The following is a 21,851-nucleotide window of genomic DNA, read 5'->3' as shown; positions in this document are numbered from 1 at the left end:
TTTCCCATTGCTTCGGTGGACATTGATGTGAGCGCATGTGCAGGCTTTTTTCAATCTATTTGCACTTTAAAGATCTTTCATGCACGCATCTTCAGTGAAAATTCCATGCTTTTGCATGCGTTTTTTTGCCCATGAATCTCTAGAAATGTTTTGTGGCTGTGACCGTAGATTTTGACCTGTGGGGGGCGTTTATTTCTGATATTCTGTGAACCATTTGTAACACTAAGATCTTCTGGTCAGGGGAGACCTCAGACAGATTTGACTATCAACAAACTGCAAAGGAAACTGCTTGGCTCTTCAAAAAATGTCAATGCGGCGTCACCGGAACCAGGTATCTCTGGGTGAAGGCCCTATTGCAGACCTTGCCGTATGGCTTACAGTGCGCTTACATTGCTGGTTGGAAAGATGACGTTTCACCCAGACTTGCTTTGAACAAGAAACAGGAGTTTTATCCGTGAACAGCGGCAACTTTCTCTCCGAAAGGGGGTCTTCCAGTTGCTGTTAGCTTAGCCGTAAATGCAAGAAGATCCTCTCAAACTTGGTGTTGACATTGCAGCTTCTGGTTCCTCCACCTGGACCATCGATGCTCTCACGAAACGCTCTTTCTCCAGTAGTTCACAAGAACTTCTAGCTTCAACTCTACCACATCTTTACTACAGCATTCCCCTCTTCCTTGCTGAATCATGCCACCATCCCATCGGACTATCATTCATCCCACAGTGCCATTTTGCTCTGTATCACACTCTCTTGAACCCTTCCGATTTTGTATTTATGCACCCATGCGTCCAACATCTAGAGTTACAATAACATTTCATGTGAACATTTCAAACACAGTATATTTTATCAACTGGCAACTTTTTAAAAACATGAAACACTTTACCCTGTCCTAATATCACGACCCCCTACCAAGCCCCTCTTACAACACATTGGCTTTCATATAAACAGCCCAATTCGAAATGTACAAAAGCTGAGGCGTAACTTGACGTTTATGGGTCCCAATGCCAAATCTGTAGCAATGCCTTCTCATGGACCAGATCCTCAATGCATATCTCTGCACCCTCTATTGCTACACCCCTGTACAAAATACATTAGTCCTCATTATACAGTATATTACACAATTCCTCAATTCAGGATGTAAGATCTCATGTCTTAAAGTGACCCTCCGGTTTCGGGACAAAATTCTGCCCTAGACAAGAGGGGGAAGGGGGTATAATACTTGCAGTTGTCCTGTTACCCCTTCCGGTTTTCGGCTGTAGTTTAACACTACCAATGCACTGTGGGGATTAAGTAGTCTGAAGATTGTGTCGGCCATATTGGACAGCTGAAAACTTGACCTGGATTAGAAGGACAAGAGGGAAGAACAACTGCAGGCAATTTATCCCCTCTGGCCCCAGGACAGAATTTTGTCCTGATAACGGGGGTCCGTTTTTCACACGGCCCGACGATCAGGCAAGAGCGTTCCTAGAAATGTTCATTTGTCTTGTTAGCAGATGTATGATGGTGCCACTGGTCACCCAACACTTGTTTGTCAGTAAGTGCAGGACAAAAAATCATCATTGTCGACAGCACATCTTCCCATGTGAACAGGGAATGTGCGGCCAACAATGTTGAATCTTATGAACATAAAGGAAACTGGTTTTAATTAAACAATGGAGGGGTTGTTTGCATTTGACAATCCTTTCAGTTAGAAAGAACACCTTAGAATAAGGTTTCCTGCTGGTGGGACCCTCAGCGATCCACTATAATCTTTGGGGAGTATGCAGCAAGGGTTCGGTTAATCTGCAGCACCTCCATAGGTGAATTAAAGCATTACATCTGGGTCCTCCAGACATTGTTCTGGATAATCAAGAAGAGTCCTGAATGGGGGAGCTTGTAACTTATTTAGAATTTCTTAATATGGTATTTAAGACTTGGTTTTCTAAATAAAAAGTCAAGATCCACGATTTCCAGGACAAGATTTTTACTGGGACCAGAAGGGAGCTGTGTGTGTGTGTGTGTGTGTGTGTGTGTGTGTGTGTGTGTGTGTGTGTGTGTGGGGGGGGGGGTTAAATTTATGTGGTCCTCTCTTTTCTTGCCATTCTCCTACCCATTCACTGGTTCGCCGGTTCCCAGTTCAATCAAAGATTACTGTTAGAGATGAGCGAGCACCCAAATGCTCGGGTCCGCGTTATTCGAGTCGAGCTTTTCGTAAAATTCGAGAGCGCTACTCAAGTAATGAATCCCGTAGACTACAATGGGAGACTCGAGCATTTTTGTATGTGGGACGCCAGGTCCCGAGGTTTTTTTTTCAAGTTTGTCTCTCTCTCCCTCTCCCACTCCCTCCCCCAGTCCCTCCCCCTTTCCTTCTCCCTCTCCCCATCTCCCCCTCTCTCCCCTGCCTGCGAGACAAAAAATTTGCCATTGACGCGCGCTGCGGTGGGGAGGGGCCAAAACTGGCACGTGGGGAGGAACCAAAAACTGGGGGGTTGTCGAACACGGCTTGATGCTCGTTCGAGTAACGAGCACCATCGAGTACGCTAATACTTGAACGAGCATCAAGCTTGGCAGAGTATGTTCGCTCAACTCTAATTACTGTTATTGCATGCAATTCAAAAATATGGCAAGACCAAAGTAATGGTATTTTGAGCCTCCCATTTTTGTCTGTAGGGGGCAGCAGTCTGTCTTAGTACATCAGGCCAATAACTGAATGAACGTGAATACTGACAACCATTTTTCTTAGCTAAAACTATGTACAGCATTGTTGTCGCTTCCCTTCCCCCACTTCTCATAGAAAAGCAGACAAATTTAATTTCTCAGCAGGGGGCGACAATGAGATTCTGATGGTATTTAGAATGAATGAATGAATGAATGAATATTATTATATTAATATTCTCCTCTCCCTCCATAGTTTCTCCAGTGTTGCTCAGGGAACTCACGTCCTGTTCAGAGAGTTTGCCTTTGTTCGCTGCACCCCACACAACAGAGCATCTTTTCTACGACTTTTCTGGAGGTGTTTCAGGACAATCGCTAAGAATGGAGGTAAGAGCGAGCAGACAGTGGGGGGTTATTATTTTTTTTGCATTGCAAGCGGAAGATATGCTTTGATGTGGGTACCATCTGCATTTAAAATCCCGCAGTGGGGGGGCTGGTAATCTGCGGCTTTGTCAGCTTAAGAAGGATATTATGAATTTTTCATCCTATAATGAGACAATATGGACATCTAAGACAGTTCGAAAGGAGGAATGGAAATTACTTGTTTTCTTCAGCTGAGGCAGGCCACTATGGTCTGTGCGCACCTACCGAAACAAGTGGGTAGAAAATACTCTAATGAATAATTAATCAGGTTTCCTGCTGCTTATGGATGTCATCTAGGGTTTATGAATGTGTACATAGAGGAGAGCCGGTGGCAAAAATAAACATGGAGCCGGCTACTACTGCACCTGCCTGATTCTGCTTTTCCGCCCCCCCCCCCCCCCCCCTTCCAGTTTGCAATTTGTTTTTGCCCCCCCTACACTCTTTCTGTGACTCTTCTTTATACTCTTCCTTGCCAATATTGTATTACGTCTGAAGAGATCAATCTTGCTAAGGTTCTCAATGCTGGCTAGAAAGTGGAATTAAAGCGACACTTCGGTTTTTGGCACAAAGCTTTGTCCCAGGGCAGGAGGGGAGTATATTGCCTTACGGTTGTTTTCTCTGCCGCCCCCCCTATCCACAAGTTTCAAATCTGTTTTCACCCATCCAAGATTGTGGCACCGATTTTTCAAGTACCTAAGGCACAACTTTCACTGCTCTCTGATTGGCCAGCACTAATCACATGAGCAGCTCTGGCCAATCATAGAGCAGGTATAGTGCATTAGTAGTCTAAAACTACCAAGGGACTGAGACGGTTAGGTAGACTGAAGATTGCATCAGCTATCTTGGTCAACCAAAAACAGGATCCGGTGGATCGGAGGGACGGCAGAAAACAACCACTGCAGATAATCTACTCGGTCTAGTACTGGACAGATTTTTGCCCTGACCAAAGGGGTCACTTTAATCTATTTATTTCCCTTTTGCTTATTTAGGACTAATATATGCTGCAGCTCTTAACAAAGAGTGCCCCTATTTACATCAGTCCGTGACCCCATATCTCAAAAATATCCACATACTAGAAAAGTTTTACCAGAAACCAGTTAAGGGACCTTTCACATGGGCCGACAGCTGCCGTCAAGACAAGCACCGATCAACAAGATTGGCGCTCCTTTTAGGTGGGTTAGACTATGTTCATACTTGTTCATGCCATGTTTCCACTAGGACTCTATTCACAAAAAATCTGCGTCATTTTCAAAATGTCATCTACATGCTGCGGAAAAAATCCACACAAAATTAGTGTGGAAATTGATCTGTGGAGCTAAAATCCTCAGGACAGGTATGTTCATCTAGCCTGGGTATGTTTTGTTCTGAAACGTTGTAAATAGAGATGAGCGAGCATTGTCCTTAGCGAGTACCTGCCCGCTCGGGAGAAAAGGTTCGGCTGCCGGCGCGGGTGAGAGGTGAGTTGCGGCAGTGAGCGGGGGGGAGAGAGGGAGAGAGAGATCTCCCCTCCATTCCTCCCCGCTCTCCCCGCCCGCCGTCGACATCCGAACCTTTTCTTCTGAGCGGGCAGGTACTCGCTAAGGGCAATGCGCGATCGAGCATTTGCCCTTAGCGAGTATGCTCGCTCATCCCTAGTTGTAAAGTTTCAGAACAAACATATTTTAAAAATTGCTCAGAAGAGCGCTCCTAGTCATGTGGGTGGCGCCACACTGACCTCTCCCCGCTATCATGTAGAATGACCGCTCTCTCCGTATACACTTGAAGGATGGGGACTGTCACTCTAGGCAATCCTGGTGGGGAAAGGCCAATGCGGTGCCACCCTATTGATGATGATTAGCACCCTAATGAGTCCAACTTCAAAGTATATTCTTTGTAAAAAAAAAAAAATCACACCCCTAGAAGAAGTCGTCGTTTTGCTGTACAATTTGTCCTGCGGTTCCATCTCAGGCAGATCTGTAAATGATGAGAGTTGTGGTGATTAGATGAACGGTCTTGTCACCGGAGGCCATAGAAGTAATTCCCCCCTTGGCCTTTAAAAGGCTCACGGAGGCTCCTTGTGTGTAGTGACCTCTTCTTCTGCTTGTGTAGAGCTTGTTGGCCACTAGACGCCTCTACGACGCAGAGAAGAAATTTCACCTCGTTACTAGAGTCTGAGAGGGGGGCATTATTGGGATGAGAGAAGCTGGAGGGTCGTATTGACGTTCTGACCAGACTGTTGTTGGAACCAGTGGATGCATGAGGGCACACAAACAAGGTGACCGGGCTCAAACATCCTCGAAAGACAACTAGTACAGAGGATGGTCTGAACATCTGACAAACGCAAGCAGCTCCAACTGTTTTGTTGTCTGCCATCCAGAGACAGGGGGCACCATCATATCAGGCTCCTGTGTCTGTTGGTACCATTTCAGGTGCTTGGCTGTAGGACATTTGATCTCCCGGCCCCCATTACATGTACGGCCACTGACACTCACCTCTTCCGTTTCCAGTGGTTTTGTGAATGATGAAACTGGACGCTGCGGAATCAAATCGGGTTGTCTTCCGTGATGAATCCAGGTTTAGTTTGCGCGCTGACGATGGCCGTGTTCATGTCTGGAGACCTTGGGGCGAGCGCCTCAATCCTGCCTTTGCTGTGGAGTGGCACACTGCCCCCTGCTGGTGTGATGGTCTGAGGGGCCATCGCATACAACAGTCGGTCACCCCTAGTGGTGGTACTAGGGACAAGGACAGCTCAGCGATATGTTCAGGACATCCTGCATCCACATGTGTTCCTCTCATGGCAGCTTCCAAGAGGCAGCAGGATGATGCTCATCCGCACACACAAGGGGGTTCACAGGAAGCCCCCACAACATAGACAATGTCCGTGGCTGCCTGGTCCCCAGATTTATGGTCAATAGAAGATTATGAGACCATTCATGTATCTAGAGGAAACCCACACAAACACAAAAACATACAAGTATCATGTAAATGTTGCCCTTTAACAGATTCAAACCCTTGGTGCAAGGGAAAAGTTTTAACTTTTGAGACACTGTGCCACCATTCTGTGCTGTTCAGGGTCCACATAGCAGCCACATGACTTAACTCTTTGGAACACAAGCACATAAATATGATCCTACTGAATAATATGAGATTACTTGACCAAACCAAGTGCCATATTCGGCCTGGTAAGGGACTTTCATCACTCATGATTGGAAAAGTACAGTATATGACACCTGTATTACTGAATCATTAGTAAGCATTATTCTCAGTGGACCAAAGTTGTGATATTGGGCCAGTTGCTTGGTATGGTTACCTTAATGAAATGAAGTCTACCCAATCTCATTCAGTAAGTGTTGGGCATGTATGGTAAAGTTTTTCTCTCCATGGTTTATGGGGTGCGCAGACAACGAGATGAGAGGTCAGCCTCTTTCCCACAGGTCCAGGGGTTCAAAGTCCCCACCTCCAGAAAGAGCTGGCTTGATTGGCTGAGGTGCTCAAGAACCAATCACAGCCAATCATAGAATTCAGTGGATGGCTGTGATTGGTTCATCACAGCCATTCATTGAATGGCTGTAAATAGTTCATTGAGCGCTGGCTCTGATTGGCTGAGCCGCGGTGCTCAAAAACCAATCAAACCAGCACTTCGTGGAGGCGGATAATTTGAACCCCTGACCTGGAGGCGCTGAGGGAAAACTACAAGCACATTCCAGGGACCTACAGCGAAGACGCAGTGGAGTGAACAGCGGCTGTTAGGTGATTGTGCAATGCGATGCAACAAAAGGAAGGCTCCATAGGGAAACATGGGCTACAAAACAGCGCAAATCATGGTAGTATTTAGCAACCCCCCTATTTTTTTTTTCTGTCTCGCAATGTCGGGCTACAAAACATCGCTGTGAAGGAGCCCATAAGAAAGCATGGGCTTCACATACATGCGATTTGCAGCACTGTCACATCGCGAGAAAATCGCACGATTTTTGTCACCCATGTGAAACCAGCCTAAGATGGGAATAACGGACTGAGGGAGAGAAGAGTCCATGGTTCTATAATGGTGACCTGCAGTTGTGTAGCATTTCCATGATTGCTCCTTAGATGACGTTCCTTTGTTAAACATAATAAATCTCTGATGAAGGGTTCTGTATACACGTGACCTATCATGGGATATGAAGACTTGGAAAGTCCTTAACCGTGAAATAACATTATAACTGTCACAGCGGAGTATTATCCAGCGATACCGTCCCAACTTGCCATCTCTTATTCTCTTTTTTTTCCCGTTGTCGTCCTTCTCGGTATGTGTAACGTCTCCTCCCTTCGTCAGTTGAACAAATAAAACTAGCGCTCTAATTTTGCAGTTTATATTGCAAAAAATTCCCCTCTAATTAGCATGCTGAGCCTGCCGAGCTGGGACTTGTACCTGAGAACGTAGCCTAGATGGAAGGTATGCAGAACACCACCCGTCGGGAGGGTAGAAGAGCGGGAAAGTTTACAGTATGAGAAGAAACTAGGGATCAATTACTTTGTGTTTAAATCTCAGATTGTATAAAGGTATACGAGGGGCACCCAAGAGGAACACGAATCTTCTTCTGATGGGTGGGGCGTTACTACTATAGGCTTCTGTTGTTGGGTTAATGTCTGCGGAACCCTTCTGAGATGGTATGTTGACTGACGTTGTTGGGGAAGGTTGCGTTAAGCTCCATTAATTCTTTTTTTTTTTTTTTTTAAAGTTGGTCAATTTTTTGCCTATTTTGTTGCGCCGGATTCATACGAGCAACAGCTGTGAAATTTTGTTTCCGTTTCCACTTTTCTCAGCACTCGTAAAAAAAAGTCACACGGAGTGAGATCAAGAGAATACGGAGGGTGAGGCAAGGGTGTCATGCTGTGTATTGTTAAAAATTGCTCAACACTCTGCTGGGTGGGCAGGTGAGTTGTCATGATGGAAGAACCAATCACCCATTTGAAAAGTTTTTGTAAAAAGTGGGCAGGGCTTTCAGAGGGGACATGGCCGTGCCAGACCAGCATATTACTGTATAATTTACTAATTAAATTTCTACAAAGTTATACCGGAACTCTTCCAGGTCCTAGCTGCCCTAGATTTCTGTTTCGGCACATGGAAGAGCCAAGATGCGACTAATATACTGTATGAATGCATTAGTTGCATCCTGTGCCAGTAGAAATTATATTAAGTCCAGTGTTGGAATATTAGTCTTCGTAAATTTTCGCCTTAGTGCCAGGAGTTCCCACAGATGACAGCTGATCACTGCGGGGGATCCCGCTGGTGGGAGGGCACATTGTGGTCAGATTATTATCAAGAGACTCTTCTAACATGTAGGGATTGTCCAAAGCAGAAAGCCCCCTTTTAAAGAGATTGCCTGCTTTCCTTTTTGACAATGGGGTGATCACACAGTATCTTGCTGCTGAGATCACCAGCAATCAGCTGAAACCTGTTGGGGAACCCGAATGCAGGTGTTCAGTTCTTCTCTAGGGCCTCAAAATTATAGCTCAAAATCCATCTTTTGAGTGATAATCGTTGTGTCTAAATGTGCCCATCTTTCAGTTTTCGGCCGAACTGTTCTCAGTTCGGCTTGAAAACCTTTGTTCAGCAGAACAGCTGATAAGACCGCACGCTGTGCTCTGTTCGCTGAGACCAGGTAATTGCATTGTCTCCGCTGTCAGCCCCACCGGCAGAACAAAATGAATTTATTTAGAGAAGAGCTGACGGTCCTCTGAATAAATTCAGCTCCCGGCGGCTCACACGCTGCTAATTGGTACTAATAGGCATTCGTACTAGAGATGAGCGAGCGTACTCGTCCGAGCTTGATGCTCCTTCGAATATTAACCCCTTCCCGCTCCAGGACGTACCGTTACGTCCCGGGAGCCTGGTACTTCCCGCAAAAGGACGTACCGGTACGTCCTGGAGATAGCACGGGATCACATAAGATCCCGCGCTATCCCGCAGCGGGAGCCGGCTGTCAGTCACAGCCGGCGTCCTGCTCCAACAGCGGGGGGACATCGGAGATGCGCCCGCCGCTGTTAACCCCTTCCCTGCTGCGATCTAAGTAGATCGCGGCAGGGAAAGAGTTCACAGAGGGATCGCGATCCCTGTGTGTCTCCGGCCGGAACTCGCGATGTTATCGCGAGAGCCCGGCCTGTCACCATGGCAACAGGACGCCAGACACTGGCGTCCTGTATTGCCTGTGCCTATAATCGCTGTACAAGCGATAAGGCATGGCAGAGCAGTAGCTCTGCCATGCCTTATGACAGCGATCATAGGCACAGTGATGCAAGTCCCTCAGAGGGACTCAAATAGTATAAAAAAAAGAAAAGAAAAGTGTAAAAAAAAAGAAAAATGTAAAAAAAACCCTTTTTTATTCTTTTTCTAATATTAGCATAAAAAAAGGGAAAAAAAACTAAAACCCCACATATTGGATATTGACGCGTCCGTAACGACGTGTACAAAAAGTTGAACACGCTTTTTATTTTGTACGACAAAAAGCGTTAAAAAAAACGCTAAAAAACAGAGGCAAAATGCTATGCCTCACAAAAAATGCAATAAAAGTGATCAAAAAAGCCGTACATTTCCCAAAATGGTACCAATAAAAACTACAGCTCGTCTCGCAAAAAATAAGCCCTTAAAGAGCTCCGTACATAGAAAAATAAAAGTTACATGACTTTGAATGCAGCTATAGAGAAAAAAAAAAGATTTCCAAAAAAAAGGGGGTTTTATTGCAAAAAAGTGTAAAAACCTAAAAAAAAATAACAATTTTGGTATCGTTGTTACCATACCGACCCGCAGAAAAAATGTAGTGTGTCATTTATGCTGCATGATTAACGCTGTAAAAAAAAAAAAAAATCTATGGCAGAATTGATGCGTTTTCTCTCCCTGTTATCATTAAAAAAAAAAATAAAAAATTTTACGATATTATCTATATACCCAAAAGTGGCACCGATAAAAACTACAGATCGCCACGCAAAAAACAAGCCCTTATACGGCCGCGTCCACGGAAAAATAAAAAAGTTATGGCTTTTGAAAAATGGAGATGGAAAAATACCAAAAAATCGCTTGGTCCTCAACGCCAAAATAGGCCGTGTCATTAAGGGGTTAAGGTACTCGAGATGTTCGTTACTCGAGACGAGCACCACGTGGTGTTCAAGTCACTTCCATTTTCTTCCCAGAAAAGTTGGCGCCGTTTTCTGGCCAATAGAAACACAGGGAAGGCATTACAACTTCCTCCTGTGAAGTTCCAGCCCCATCCCACCCCCCTGCAGTGAGTGGCTGGGGAGATCAGGTGACACCCGTATATAAACTGGGGCCGGCCGCGGCTCGCCACAGATGCACGCTGAGAGACATTAGGGAAAGTGCTGTTGCTGCTGTAGCTGCTATAGGGAGAGTGTTAGGCTGTTATCTTCGTCTTCAAGAGCCCCAACGGTCCTTCTTAGGGCCACATCTGACCGTGTGCAGTACTGTTGAGGCTGCTTTTAGCAGTTTTGCACTTTTTTTTTTTGTATATTGGGCGTGCAGACCATAGCGTCCTCAGTCTGCAGTCATTTTACTGAGTATAGGGGCAGTACTGCTGAGGCAGGGACAGTGGTACAGGGAAAGAGATATACTGTCTATATAGGCAGTGGGCTTTTTCAAAAAAATTGGAAAAAAAAAATCTTTGGGCTGCCTGTGACAGTGTTCAGTTTACTGCATGTCTGCTGGGGGTAGTAGTCGCTCACTATTACCCAGCTAGGTGTTACTGCAGCCTTGCGCATAATTTTTTCTGGCTGCACTGTGCTTTCAATAACCACAGTCATCCTCCAACAGGGAAATCCATATACAGGCTATATAGGCAGTGGGCTTTTTCCCAAAAATTGGAAAAAAAATACTATATTTGGGCTGCCTGTGACCGTCTTCAGTTTACTGCGTGTGTGCTGGGGGTAGTAGTCGCTCATTATTACCCAGCTAAGCCTGTGACCGTCTACAGTTAATGCGTGTCTGCTGGGGGTAGTAGTCGCTCATTAATACCCAGCCTTGCGCATAATTTTTTCTGGCTGCACTGTGCTTTCAATAACCACAGTCCTCCTCCAACAGGGAAATCCATATACAGGCTATATAGGCAGTGGGCTTTCTCCCAAAAATTGGAAAAAAATACTATATTTGGGCTGCCTGTGACCGTCTTCAGTTTACTACATGTCTGCTGGGGGTAGTAGTCGCTCATTATTACCCAGCTAAGCCTGTGACTGTCTACAGTTTACTGCGTGTCTGCTGGGGGTAGTAGTCGCTCATTATTACCCAGCTAAGCGTTGCAGCAGGCTTGCGCATAATTGTTTCCTGGCTCTGCTGTGTCCGTTACATGATCGCCATCATCCCGCCAGAGGGAAAGAGTATACATATATACGCTGCATACGGTGTCTGTCTGGTTTTTCACCTCACCATTTTAAAAAATTGAAGCAAAATACTTAAGGCCTACCACTGGCCTTTGGCCACTTGACTGGTTCTGTCCTGTGAATTCCAGTAGCTCAGTCATACGCACCTAGGTCTACAGGCTTGCGCATAATTGTTTCCTGGCTCTGCTGTGTCCGTTATATGATCGCCTAGTTACAAATTAAGCCACAGTAACCAAAGCGATTAATGGGTTTCACCTGCCCTCTTGGTTGGGCATGGGCAATTTTTCTGAGGTACATTAGTACTGTTGGTACACCAATTTTTTTGGACCCTCGCCTACAGTGTAATCCTAGTAATTTTTATGGGCTTTGCCTGTACTCATGGTACAGCAAGGTGTGTGGGGTTGGCCTACACTTTTGCTACATAAATGTAACTGGGGCCTTGTCTATACTGCAACTACTGAAATGTGAAAGAGACTGTGCTCCCCTTATACTGCTGCTGGTGATATGTTACTATGGCCTGTCTTGACTGCTACTACCACTGAAATGGAACTAATACTGTGCTTCCCCTATACTGCTGCTTCGAAATTGTTACTGGGGCCTGTCTTGACTGCTACTATTACTGAAATGGAACTAAGACTGTGCTCCCCCTATACTGCTGCTAGTGATATGTTACTGGGGCCTGTCTAGACTGCAACTACTACTGAAATGGAACTAATACTGTGCTCCCCCTATACTGCTGCTAGTGATATGTTACTGGGGCCTGTCCAGACTGCAACTACTACTGAAATGGAACTAATACTGTGCTCCCCCATACTGCTGCTAGTGATATGTTACTGGGGCCTGTCTAGACTGCAACTACTACTGAAATGGAACTAATACTGTGCTCCCCCTATACTGCTGCTAGTGATATGTTACTGGGGCCTGTCCAGACTGCAACTACTACTGAAATGGAACAAATACTGTGCTCCCCCTATACTGCTGCTAGTGATATGTTACTGGGGCCTGTCTAGACTGCTACTACTACTGAAATGGAACTAATACTGTGCTCCCCCTATACTGCTGCTAGTGATATGTTACTGGGGCCTGTCTCGACTGCAACTACTACTGAAATGGAACGAATACTGTGCTCCCCCTATACTGCTGCTAGTGATATGTTACTGGGGCCTGTCTAGACTGCTACTACTACTGAAATGGAACTAATACTGTGCTCCCCCTATACTGCTGCTAGTGATATGTTACTGGGGCCTGTCTAGACTGCAACTACTACTGAAATGGAACTAATACTGCGCTCCCCCTATACTGCTGCTTTGGAATTGTTACTGGGGCCTGTCTTGACTGCTACTATTACTGAAATGGGCGGTTGGGCAGCATGTTACTCAGGAGAAGTGGCAGCGTTGTGTCCCGCAGGCAGTGATTGTGCTTTGTTGGAGGTAGTGTGGTGCTTAGCTAAGGTGTGCCTTGCTAATGAGGGTTTTTCAGAAGTAAAAATTGTTGGGGGGGGGGGGGGCACTCTTGCCGCTATTGTGGCTTAATAGTGGGACCTGGGAACTTGAGATGCAGCCCAACATGTAGCCCCTCGCCTGCCCTATCCGTTTCTGTGTCGTTCCCATCACTTTCTTGAATTTCCCAGATTTTCACAAATGAAAACCTTAGCGGAGCATAGGTCCCATACAAAAATGCTCGGGTCGCCCATTGACTTCAATGGGGTTCGTAACTCGAAACGAACCCTCGAGCATCGCGGGAAGTTCGACTCGAGTAACGAGCACCCGAGCATTTTGGTGCTCACTCATCTCTAATTAGTACCAATTAGCAGATTATGCAAAATGTTCGCTCAAAAGCCATCTTTTGAGCGATCATCTGTGTGTCTAAACGGGCCTTTAACCAATGAGTTGCCTGGATAGGAGACCACATCTGTTAAATCAAATTTCCCTACTAGGGTAATTGAAGATTGTCTGGTAAGAAATCCTATCCTTGCATTAATATACTTCCTAAAGGGTGCCCGTACGTGCTATAGATGATCTACTGTATCTGCATGTAGATCACTGTTAATTTCCCATTGCTTTCTCTCCCTCTATGCTGTGCTAGAAATCCCATAATGCATGCCTCACACGACCAGCTAGAGCCAGTACTATCTCTGCCTGCTGGGAGGACAGTAGAAGTATCATTACCCTCTCTATTCTCTTAAGCAAGCTAAAGACCATAAGTATACAGTTGTAGAGGGTGAACTATCATCTCCTTCAAATTAGTTTCTGTATTCCCCATGTGAAGAACCTGTGTGGTACAGTCATCATATGGGAATTCTGGTGACTGAAAAAATGACTCCTGGAGAGAACAGAGTGACAAGTAATACCCAAGTGATCTCTTCAGGTGAGTCATATGATCTCATTGTGAACGATTCCAAGAATATTCAGATAGAAAAAAAGAAATAAGGTAATACTAGCGGACTTATATATACTGGGCACTAGTCACGTAATAAATGAAAAAATTATTACAACATTAACCAGTCCAGGTGCCACCCAACAGTTCACGGTGATCCGCATGCAGTCACTGCCAATCATCCGCAGTGTGTACATTTACCCTACATATGTGGTCTTGATTGTTTTAAATCCTATTCACTTCTCTGTAAATGCAACATCTTGGCTCGGCGGTAAACTGGTGAGTCCAACTATCAATCTTGTATTGTTGGTCAAGGAAAAACATTTTTAGCAGCGCAACGTAGTATCCGAAGCGCACAGATCTGCAAGATCAGGAAGTTTCTTGCTGGAGAAGAGAATTTAATTGCATTGCTAATTGGCCTCCAATAACTCTGATTATGGCTGTTGCAGGCGGATGCCAACTGTCACGTCTGTTCAGACTAGTTATTAGTATTTATGGTACCAGTGTTTCTGGTGGCGCAATGCACCACTTATAATATAATATAGTGATTGACATCATCACATGTATCTCACTGAAGGACCTGTGATGACAGTTGGAGTTGCTCAAAATATTGAAGGACCTGTGATGACGTCACCATCATGTGATCGAGGGTGGAGCTCAGAGCCTAAGTGATTCAGCTGCTTGCTGAGGTGAAGGACCTGTGATGTCACCATAATGTGATCAGGGGCGGAGCATGTAACTCAGTCACTCACGGACAAGTGGTCGTTGGTACTTTGATGATCCCAAAGGAGTTCAGTTGGGTTGCACTAAGGACTCTGGGGTGGCGAAGCTATGTTCTTCAGCACTTGTTGTCATTCTTTCGACTGAACAGATAGTACTTTTTGCAAAGACAGGGGGTACATTGTAGGTCATTATCTCGCTGTAATGTGAAGCCATGACCAAAAAGATGGGTGCCAGAAGGGATGGCATAGAGCACCAGGATGTTGTGGTAGCACTTGGAGTCCATGATTCCTTCAATTTTTAGTAAGTCACACCAACCTTCAGGCAATAATGGAACCTCCTCCATGGTTGACTGTAGCCTGAATGCAAGCAGAATGCAGACGCTCATTTGTCACATGATGAACAAACTTTTGCCTCTTGGACCCAAACGCCTCAAACTTCAATGTACTTGTGAAAAGAACCTTCTTTCACTGACTAGTGGACCAACTCCTGTGCTCTTTAGCCAACAATAACCTCTTCCTTTTTATTAACAGGCCTAAGCAATGGTTTTGGGGCATCAGTACGTCCCTGGCTACTGGGTACAAAGTAAAGTTTTATGTCGCAATTGACACCCTTTTTTTTTTTCCTGGCTTACATCTGAAAAGCTGTTTTGAATTTGTTCCATTTAGAACACTCTCTGATAAATGTGTCCTCCTGTTTTGCAGCCATTCAAGGTTGTCCAGGTCGCAGTCGATCACTTGCATTCTTGCATTGCATGTATCTCTTGAGGTTGCACTGCACGCCACCAAGAGAAATCTCCAGGCGAGCAATTTCACGCACCCTATGCCCCACACTTCTAAAAGCTACTCATTTCCTTCCGGGGAGCCATTTATGAGACCACTTTCACATGTTTCCTCAGGTTTACACAGTATTCCAAGCTTAGAACTAGCATAAGACTGGTACTATCAGAGCGGCTCAGCAGAGCAACTGATTGGAGTGATGCCTAGTGTCCTCCTCGATCTGCTGTTGATGACCCGTGAACAGGTCATCAATAGTATAAACCTGCAAAACCTCTCTAAGGGGTTAAAGTAATGGTAGTCTACCTATGGCTCTCCAGCTGTTGTGAAACTACAACTCTCACCGTACTCTGGTACCTTCGATCTGTTGAATTCATGCCTTTATATCTTTACAAAACTCAATGCTTAAATGGATGTTCCCGTTTCGGCCTTTCATAGTTGAGAAGGCAATACCCGCGTCTGTGATCTGACCACCAGCCGGGGATTACGGAAACACCTGAGGCGGCTGTCTTTGGGTATTTCAAAGGGTGAAATCTGCTATAGTTCTTTGGCAAAGATTGCGTCAAAATCTATACCAAACGGTGAGGATTTTGGTGCGGATCCACACCAAAATCTGCTATGGGTGAATGTAGAACACTGAGCTACACTCTTTCCATAACTCCCATTCACTTTAGTTGGAGTTATAGAAACCGTATAAGACTGCACAACTACTATTTCCTTAATCCCCGGCAGGGTGGTCGGATCACAGACGCGGGTATTCCCACCTCAGCTGTGGAAGCGTGAGATGGGAACACCCGTTTAAAATGAGTCCATTCAAGTCTTCTGCGGGTCTAATGGCCTGCAAGATGTTGCCTTCCCATTCACGTGAGACTCCAGGATGTGGCTTCTAATGAATGGTCACATAAAAGGTGTTCTGCCCCTAGTAAATTCCATAAAACGAATTCAACAAGAGCAGAAAGTTTCTCCCAGATTTCCGCTTCTTCTGTTACCGTGAGAGTCTGCTCCTCGTGGATATAAAAGGCTGCATATCTTGGTTAGTCTTAATTATAGGGCATTTCAGCTAGCCAGAGGTTGACTTAGTTGTAGGGTTTGTGGTACATGTTTTTAAGCTAGCTCAAAGAAAACAGTAGAAATTAAGCTGCGTGGACCTACTGACCCCAAATAATCCAAACCTATCATTACATCTTCAGATATGGGAAATGGGAATGTTTGATGGTTTGTATAAATGACATTATCAGTTTGTCTCCTTTCAAGTGAGCAACGTCATTACAGAAAATCTCTAGAGTTAACGTCAATTAAAAGCATCTATAAACCCAAAATTTTGAAAATATAGCTTTACGATTCTCTGGCAATGGCATGGGACCACAAATATGAGGGCTGAGATGCTGTCTAGCATGAAAAAAAGCATTAGGAAGAAGACGTTCCTGAGGTTTAAAGGCAGTGACCACCTCTGAATATCATGGCACTTGTAGGTCCAACAATCTGTAGGGTTTTCTGGGACTCCAATATTGATGACCTATCCTCAAAATAGGTCATCATCATCTCATCGGTGAGAGTTTGCCACTTGGGATTGCCGTTGATCAGCTGCTAGAAGAGACTGTGGCGTTCAAGTGAACACCGTGGCTTCTTCTCAAAGTCAAACGTCACGTTAATTTATCATGTGGCCTCAAAGCAACTCACTCTTATTCAAGTGATTGGCATTGAGCTGCTTTACCAGGCACCACCGCTATGATGTGTATGGTGCCATGCATGGTATGCAGTGCAGAAGCCCCAGCATTGATCCTAAGCATAGGTCATCAATGTTGGAGTTTCAGCAAACCCCTATCTCTATAGAGGTTGAAGCCTCAAATCCCCTCTTAAACTTACAGTTAAAGGGGCATCCTAGCCAAAAACAGCAGGGGATAAATGTCATATTGTTGGTGTCAAACTTCTAGGACTCTTACCAGTTGCTATAATGCGAGACACTGGTGTCTTACTCCACCACACCGTACGTTAATACAAGTGTAAGAAACACCTCTCTTGATTAATTTGGACCTACTGTATCTGGTCTGTGTTGGTCATGTTGATAAAAACACCATTACTTAATATTTATGATACTAAAGGGAATGTGCCAAGATATAAAGTATCCACAAAATAGGGGATAACTTTATGATTGGTTGGGGTCAGACTGCTAGGATCTCCACCGATCAGGAGAACAGGCATCCCAAAGGACCCTCCATTAATGGTGCTTGCACACCGTGGTCTCTTCATTTCTCTGGGAGTGCCGGAGATAGCTTAGTGCTTGTACTCAAGAATTTTGTGCTCTCCCGTTGAGATGAATGGGGTATTAAAGGGGTATTCCTGAGGATAGGTCATTAATAGTTGATCATCAAGGGTTCGCCGCTCAGGATCCCCACGGAATAGCTGATCCTCTGGCTTACTGTCAGTGCAGCAGGGACAGACCTGATCATTGATGGTTAGAGACGGAAGTATGACAATCAGCTTCACTCCCATTGATGGGTGAACCGTCTATTATACTTCTGGCCCTCACCACCAATGCAAACAAGGAGGATCAACTGATTGGCGCGGAACCCTCACCGATCAACTGTTGATAACCTATCCTCAGGATAGGTCCTCAATAGTAAATGCCTGGAATACCCCTTTAAGGAAACATGTTTGCAATCCTACAAAGTATTATCCTTCTACAGAATGAAATGTGTTCATGTATTTTCCTTTCGATCCCTCATAGGCGTCCCTGCCGTCAGCATGTCATCGAGTTACATTACAAATGTCATTCCATAAATATATTATCCACCTAAGATCCTGCATCTGTTTGTCACGAGCCCCGAATCCATAGTCTATGCTGTAGAGACAACGTCTTCTATTTCCATCTTCTCAGTGCTTGCACTGTATCCATAAATCGTACATCCATCCAACGGTAGACGCGGTTTCCTCACAGATCCTAGCTGTCTTTGCCAGCGGAATATGCGGACGGCTGCTTAATTTCCCTGCATCTGCGCAAATCTAGTGTTACATTGGGGCAATGTAGCGAAAGACATATCAACATAGATGTCGGAGGGCTTTTTTTCGGCCCGAGTTGTATTTTTCAATGCTACTATTCAATGTACCAAATAATGTACTATAAAACGTTACAAAAATTCTAACTGTAGTGAAAAAGAAAAAAAAATGCAATTCCACCATCTTTGTGGGGGGTCTTGTCTCTACTGTGTACACGCTGCAGCAAAAATGACATGATCGTTTTATTCTATGGGTCAGTGCTATACCAAACTTATATAGTCTTTTTTTTTTGTATGAGGGCTCGTTTATTGCGGCACGTTCTGTAGTTTCTATCGGTACCATTTTGGAGTACATACGACTTTTTGACTGTTTTTTAATTATTTTTATTCTTGTTGTATACTGGGTGACCAAAAAAAGCGTAATTCTGAAGGATAGGTCATCAATATTAAATCGGTGAGGGGCTGCCATCTGAGACTCCCACTGGTCAGCTGTGTGAAAAGGCTGGAGTACTCTGGCATAGCGCCAAGCGTTTCATAGTGGTGGTGTCCGGTATTGCAGTGCAATTGCATCCGCTTGAATGGGACTGAGCTGCACTTAGACCAGCATCATGTTGATTCGTTACATGGCCTAAGAAGAGGCCATGACGTTCATAGCTTCTTCAAACAGTGGGGATCCTGAGTGACGGACCCCCACCTATCTGATATTGATCACCTATGTTGAGGATTGGTCAGAAGAGGTATGTTTTATTTATATTTTTTAGTTCCCTTTTAAGTCTTTACCATCTTGTTTGCCTTCCTGTATTCTTAACATACACTTGTTGCTCGTCTTACTAGAAAACCAATTGCATTGTCAGAATGGACCTGCTCGAGTGATCTAATCGGAGCCTACCATGGTGGTCCACAGGGTTTGGTGGCACCAGGTGGGACCGGCATAGTCTGTCGGTCATTATGTTCCCAGGATTCCTCCTCACACAGTATATTTCATCCTTGGTTATATACTACAGAGTTTATATGATTTGTATTTGTTTGTTAAACATTTGATATAAACAGAATTTTCGGAGTGACACCATCATCCATTTAGTGGGAACGGGTAAACTTCAGCGTTCCAGCTGTTTACATATCCCATTGTGCTCCGCAGCATTCTGCCCTCCGCAGGTCTCTGTTCCTACTTATCACATGGCACATAATGCATGGTGCCGCTCTATAGCCGGGGAGGGCTCAGTAGCTGGGAGGTATGGGGGACATCGGGAACAGATGGGCACAGCAGGCCTGTGGTGGTTAGAACAGCTGGCTCCAGTTTAGCTCTGTCATTTCATGCTTCCTTCTGGGAAGATCAGAGCTCCATGGGCAGTCTGTGTGCCGGCTTCTCTGCTTGGGAATTAAAGGTTTGGGCTTCACGTTCTGTAAAGATGACTGTCCCCTTTGGCCTCCAACTTGTTTATTTTCCTTCTATTCCTGCATGCTGGAACAGCAAATTAGCAAACGAGTGAGTGTCGAGTTTATTTTCATGAGACAGACCCTAGTCATAGAGTAACCGAGTCCTTCTCTGATCCGCAAACATTATAAATATCTCCAAACCCACATGGGAACTACGCTGACCAACAATTTGCAAACATGAAAGAAGAGGTTGTTTGGGAGGATGTAACCCTGTGCGTTCTGGCTGGGTAGTCTTCATCTTGCCAGTTCTTGGGACACGATACACCTTTCCTACAGGTCAAAGATCATATCCGCTGAAGGGAGGTCTACCGGAACCATAGCCAACACCAGCAGGGCTAGGAAATATAATATCTTATCCTGTCCATGGTTAAGGAGAGCCACTGTGTCATTTCAGTAACATAGTATGTCAGGCTGAATGAAGACAATGTCCATCCAGTTCAGCCTCTTTCAACCCCCCCGGTTGGTCCAAAGGAAGGCAGGAAAAAAACCAACGAGCCAATGGGCTCATTTGGAGGAAAAAAATTCCTTTCCGATTCCTTACGGGATGGATACCAAAAGCCACAGATAACAAGGTCTGCTGTGGAGCAACTGCACCACTCTTGTCACATGGCTGTTTATGGTATTTAAATTAGGCCCATTCAAAGCGACCCATCGGTTCCTTAGGACAAAATCTTGCCCTAGGACTGGAGGAGGCAGTTATATTGCCAACTGTTGGCCTTCTGCGCTGATTACCCTCTGATCCACCAGTCCCAGGTCCCATTTTTTTCATCCATTCAAGATGGCCCAACACAATACTTGATCCCACCGAGTGGATCACCGATGATATATACCTGTGATCTGTTGCGGTCAACTAGATAGCTAGAAGATTGCAGTTGCCATCATGGAAGTAGGATCCCAAATCAGCGGGTCGGAGGCACACCCGAGGGTTACTTTGAGTGAATTTTAATGCAATTATCTTAAGATAGCGACGTATCCCTTATTTACAGGCTAGGAGAGAAGTGTTTGATCATTGGGGTTCAGATTGCTCGGAACCTCACTGATCTGCAGAATAGGGTTCCTGCCCCCTATATGAATGCAGGGGTGGCCAGGTATGTGCACTGCTGCTCCATTCATTTCTATGGACCACTAGGATTGCAGAGTTGGGGATTTTGCTCACATTGTCTTCAGCAGTCCCATAGAGATGAAAGGAGTGGTTGTGCGGGGAGGGGGGCATTTTTTTTTTGTAATTCTTTTTGCACGCGCATGAACACTGGCGCAACACAGACATAAAAACTGCTCATACGCACCACATCTGCACCACATACACACGCATTGAAAACTGTGTGTTTTTTTCACAGCCGAAAACTGCATATGCCTGTGGGAATGAGCCCTAAGTCAGTGGGCCTGACCTGTAATCCCAGGTACAGCCCATGGACAGGAGCGGCACTGTTTCTGGAAATAATCGGACCTTATTTTTTGTAACCCTTTGGGATATATAGGAAAGTATATAGTACACAGTCATCTATGATTTATGTAGCGTGATATTGGTGTTTGCCCCTACTGGGTCTCACAATGCATCTCAGGTGCAAACACCTAATTACATACGGGGGTCCGGAGGCGAACTGATCATTACAGCAGTTACCCCGAGGGTCTTTGCCAGAAGTGGCCCATAGCAGCACCTGCTTATATTGTGAGTGATAATTGCTTCTTGGATACAATGTAATTACTCAAGCCAAAGCTATTATAGCTACAGTGGTTGGTAAATGGCCTATGACCCGGGCCTAAGGGCGCAGGTCACACTCAACTGGCCATTACTATGGCCATTTTTATAAGGGGTACCTTTTTTGGAGTGCGGGAGGAAATGGAGTATTTAGGGGAAATTCATGCGAATGCCGAGAATTGATGCACTCCAACGAAGTGATTTCCGAATAAACCTCGACTACTCCATCTGATCACGCTAATAAAACAACCCTGGGAAATTTCGGATTGGTGGCTTAACCCTTTGCAATCCAAATTAGGATTCAGTGTTTCCTAGGGGGCTTTCTCTTTTTGCCATTATACAATAGCGCCATCTGCTGGCTAGAGCCAGTACTGCAGTATGGGACATGCTGGAGAGGCCCCGACAACAGAGTGGCTAGTAATATACACTAAGAATACCCTGCCGGACGTC

At 45.1% G+C, this 21,851-nt stretch overlaps 1 protein-coding gene across 2 annotated transcripts in view; it reads left to right on the top strand.

Moving 5' to 3' along the window:
• The window catches only part of CSTPP1 (centriolar satellite-associated tubulin polyglutamylase complex regulator 1), a 129,641-nt gene that overhangs the window by 74,722 nt on the left and 33,068 nt on the right, over window positions 1-21,851 (top strand). For both annotated transcript variants that reach the window (XM_066583372.1, XM_066583373.1), the window contains exon 3: window positions 2,888-3,018. In XM_066583372.1, the coding sequence (XP_066439469.1) occupies window positions 2,888-3,018 (131 nt within the window). The remainder of the gene's footprint in view (window positions 1-2,887; window positions 3,019-21,851) is intronic.

Source organism: Eleutherodactylus coqui, chromosome 11 (assembly GCF_035609145.1).
Source record: "Eleutherodactylus coqui strain aEleCoq1 chromosome 11, aEleCoq1.hap1, whole genome shotgun sequence".
In the NCBI taxonomy this organism is placed as follows: Eukaryota; Metazoa; Chordata; class Amphibia; order Anura; family Eleutherodactylidae; genus Eleutherodactylus; species Eleutherodactylus coqui.
Note: the sequence above shows the minus strand (reverse complement) of the source record. Positions and strands in the feature narration are given on the sequence as shown.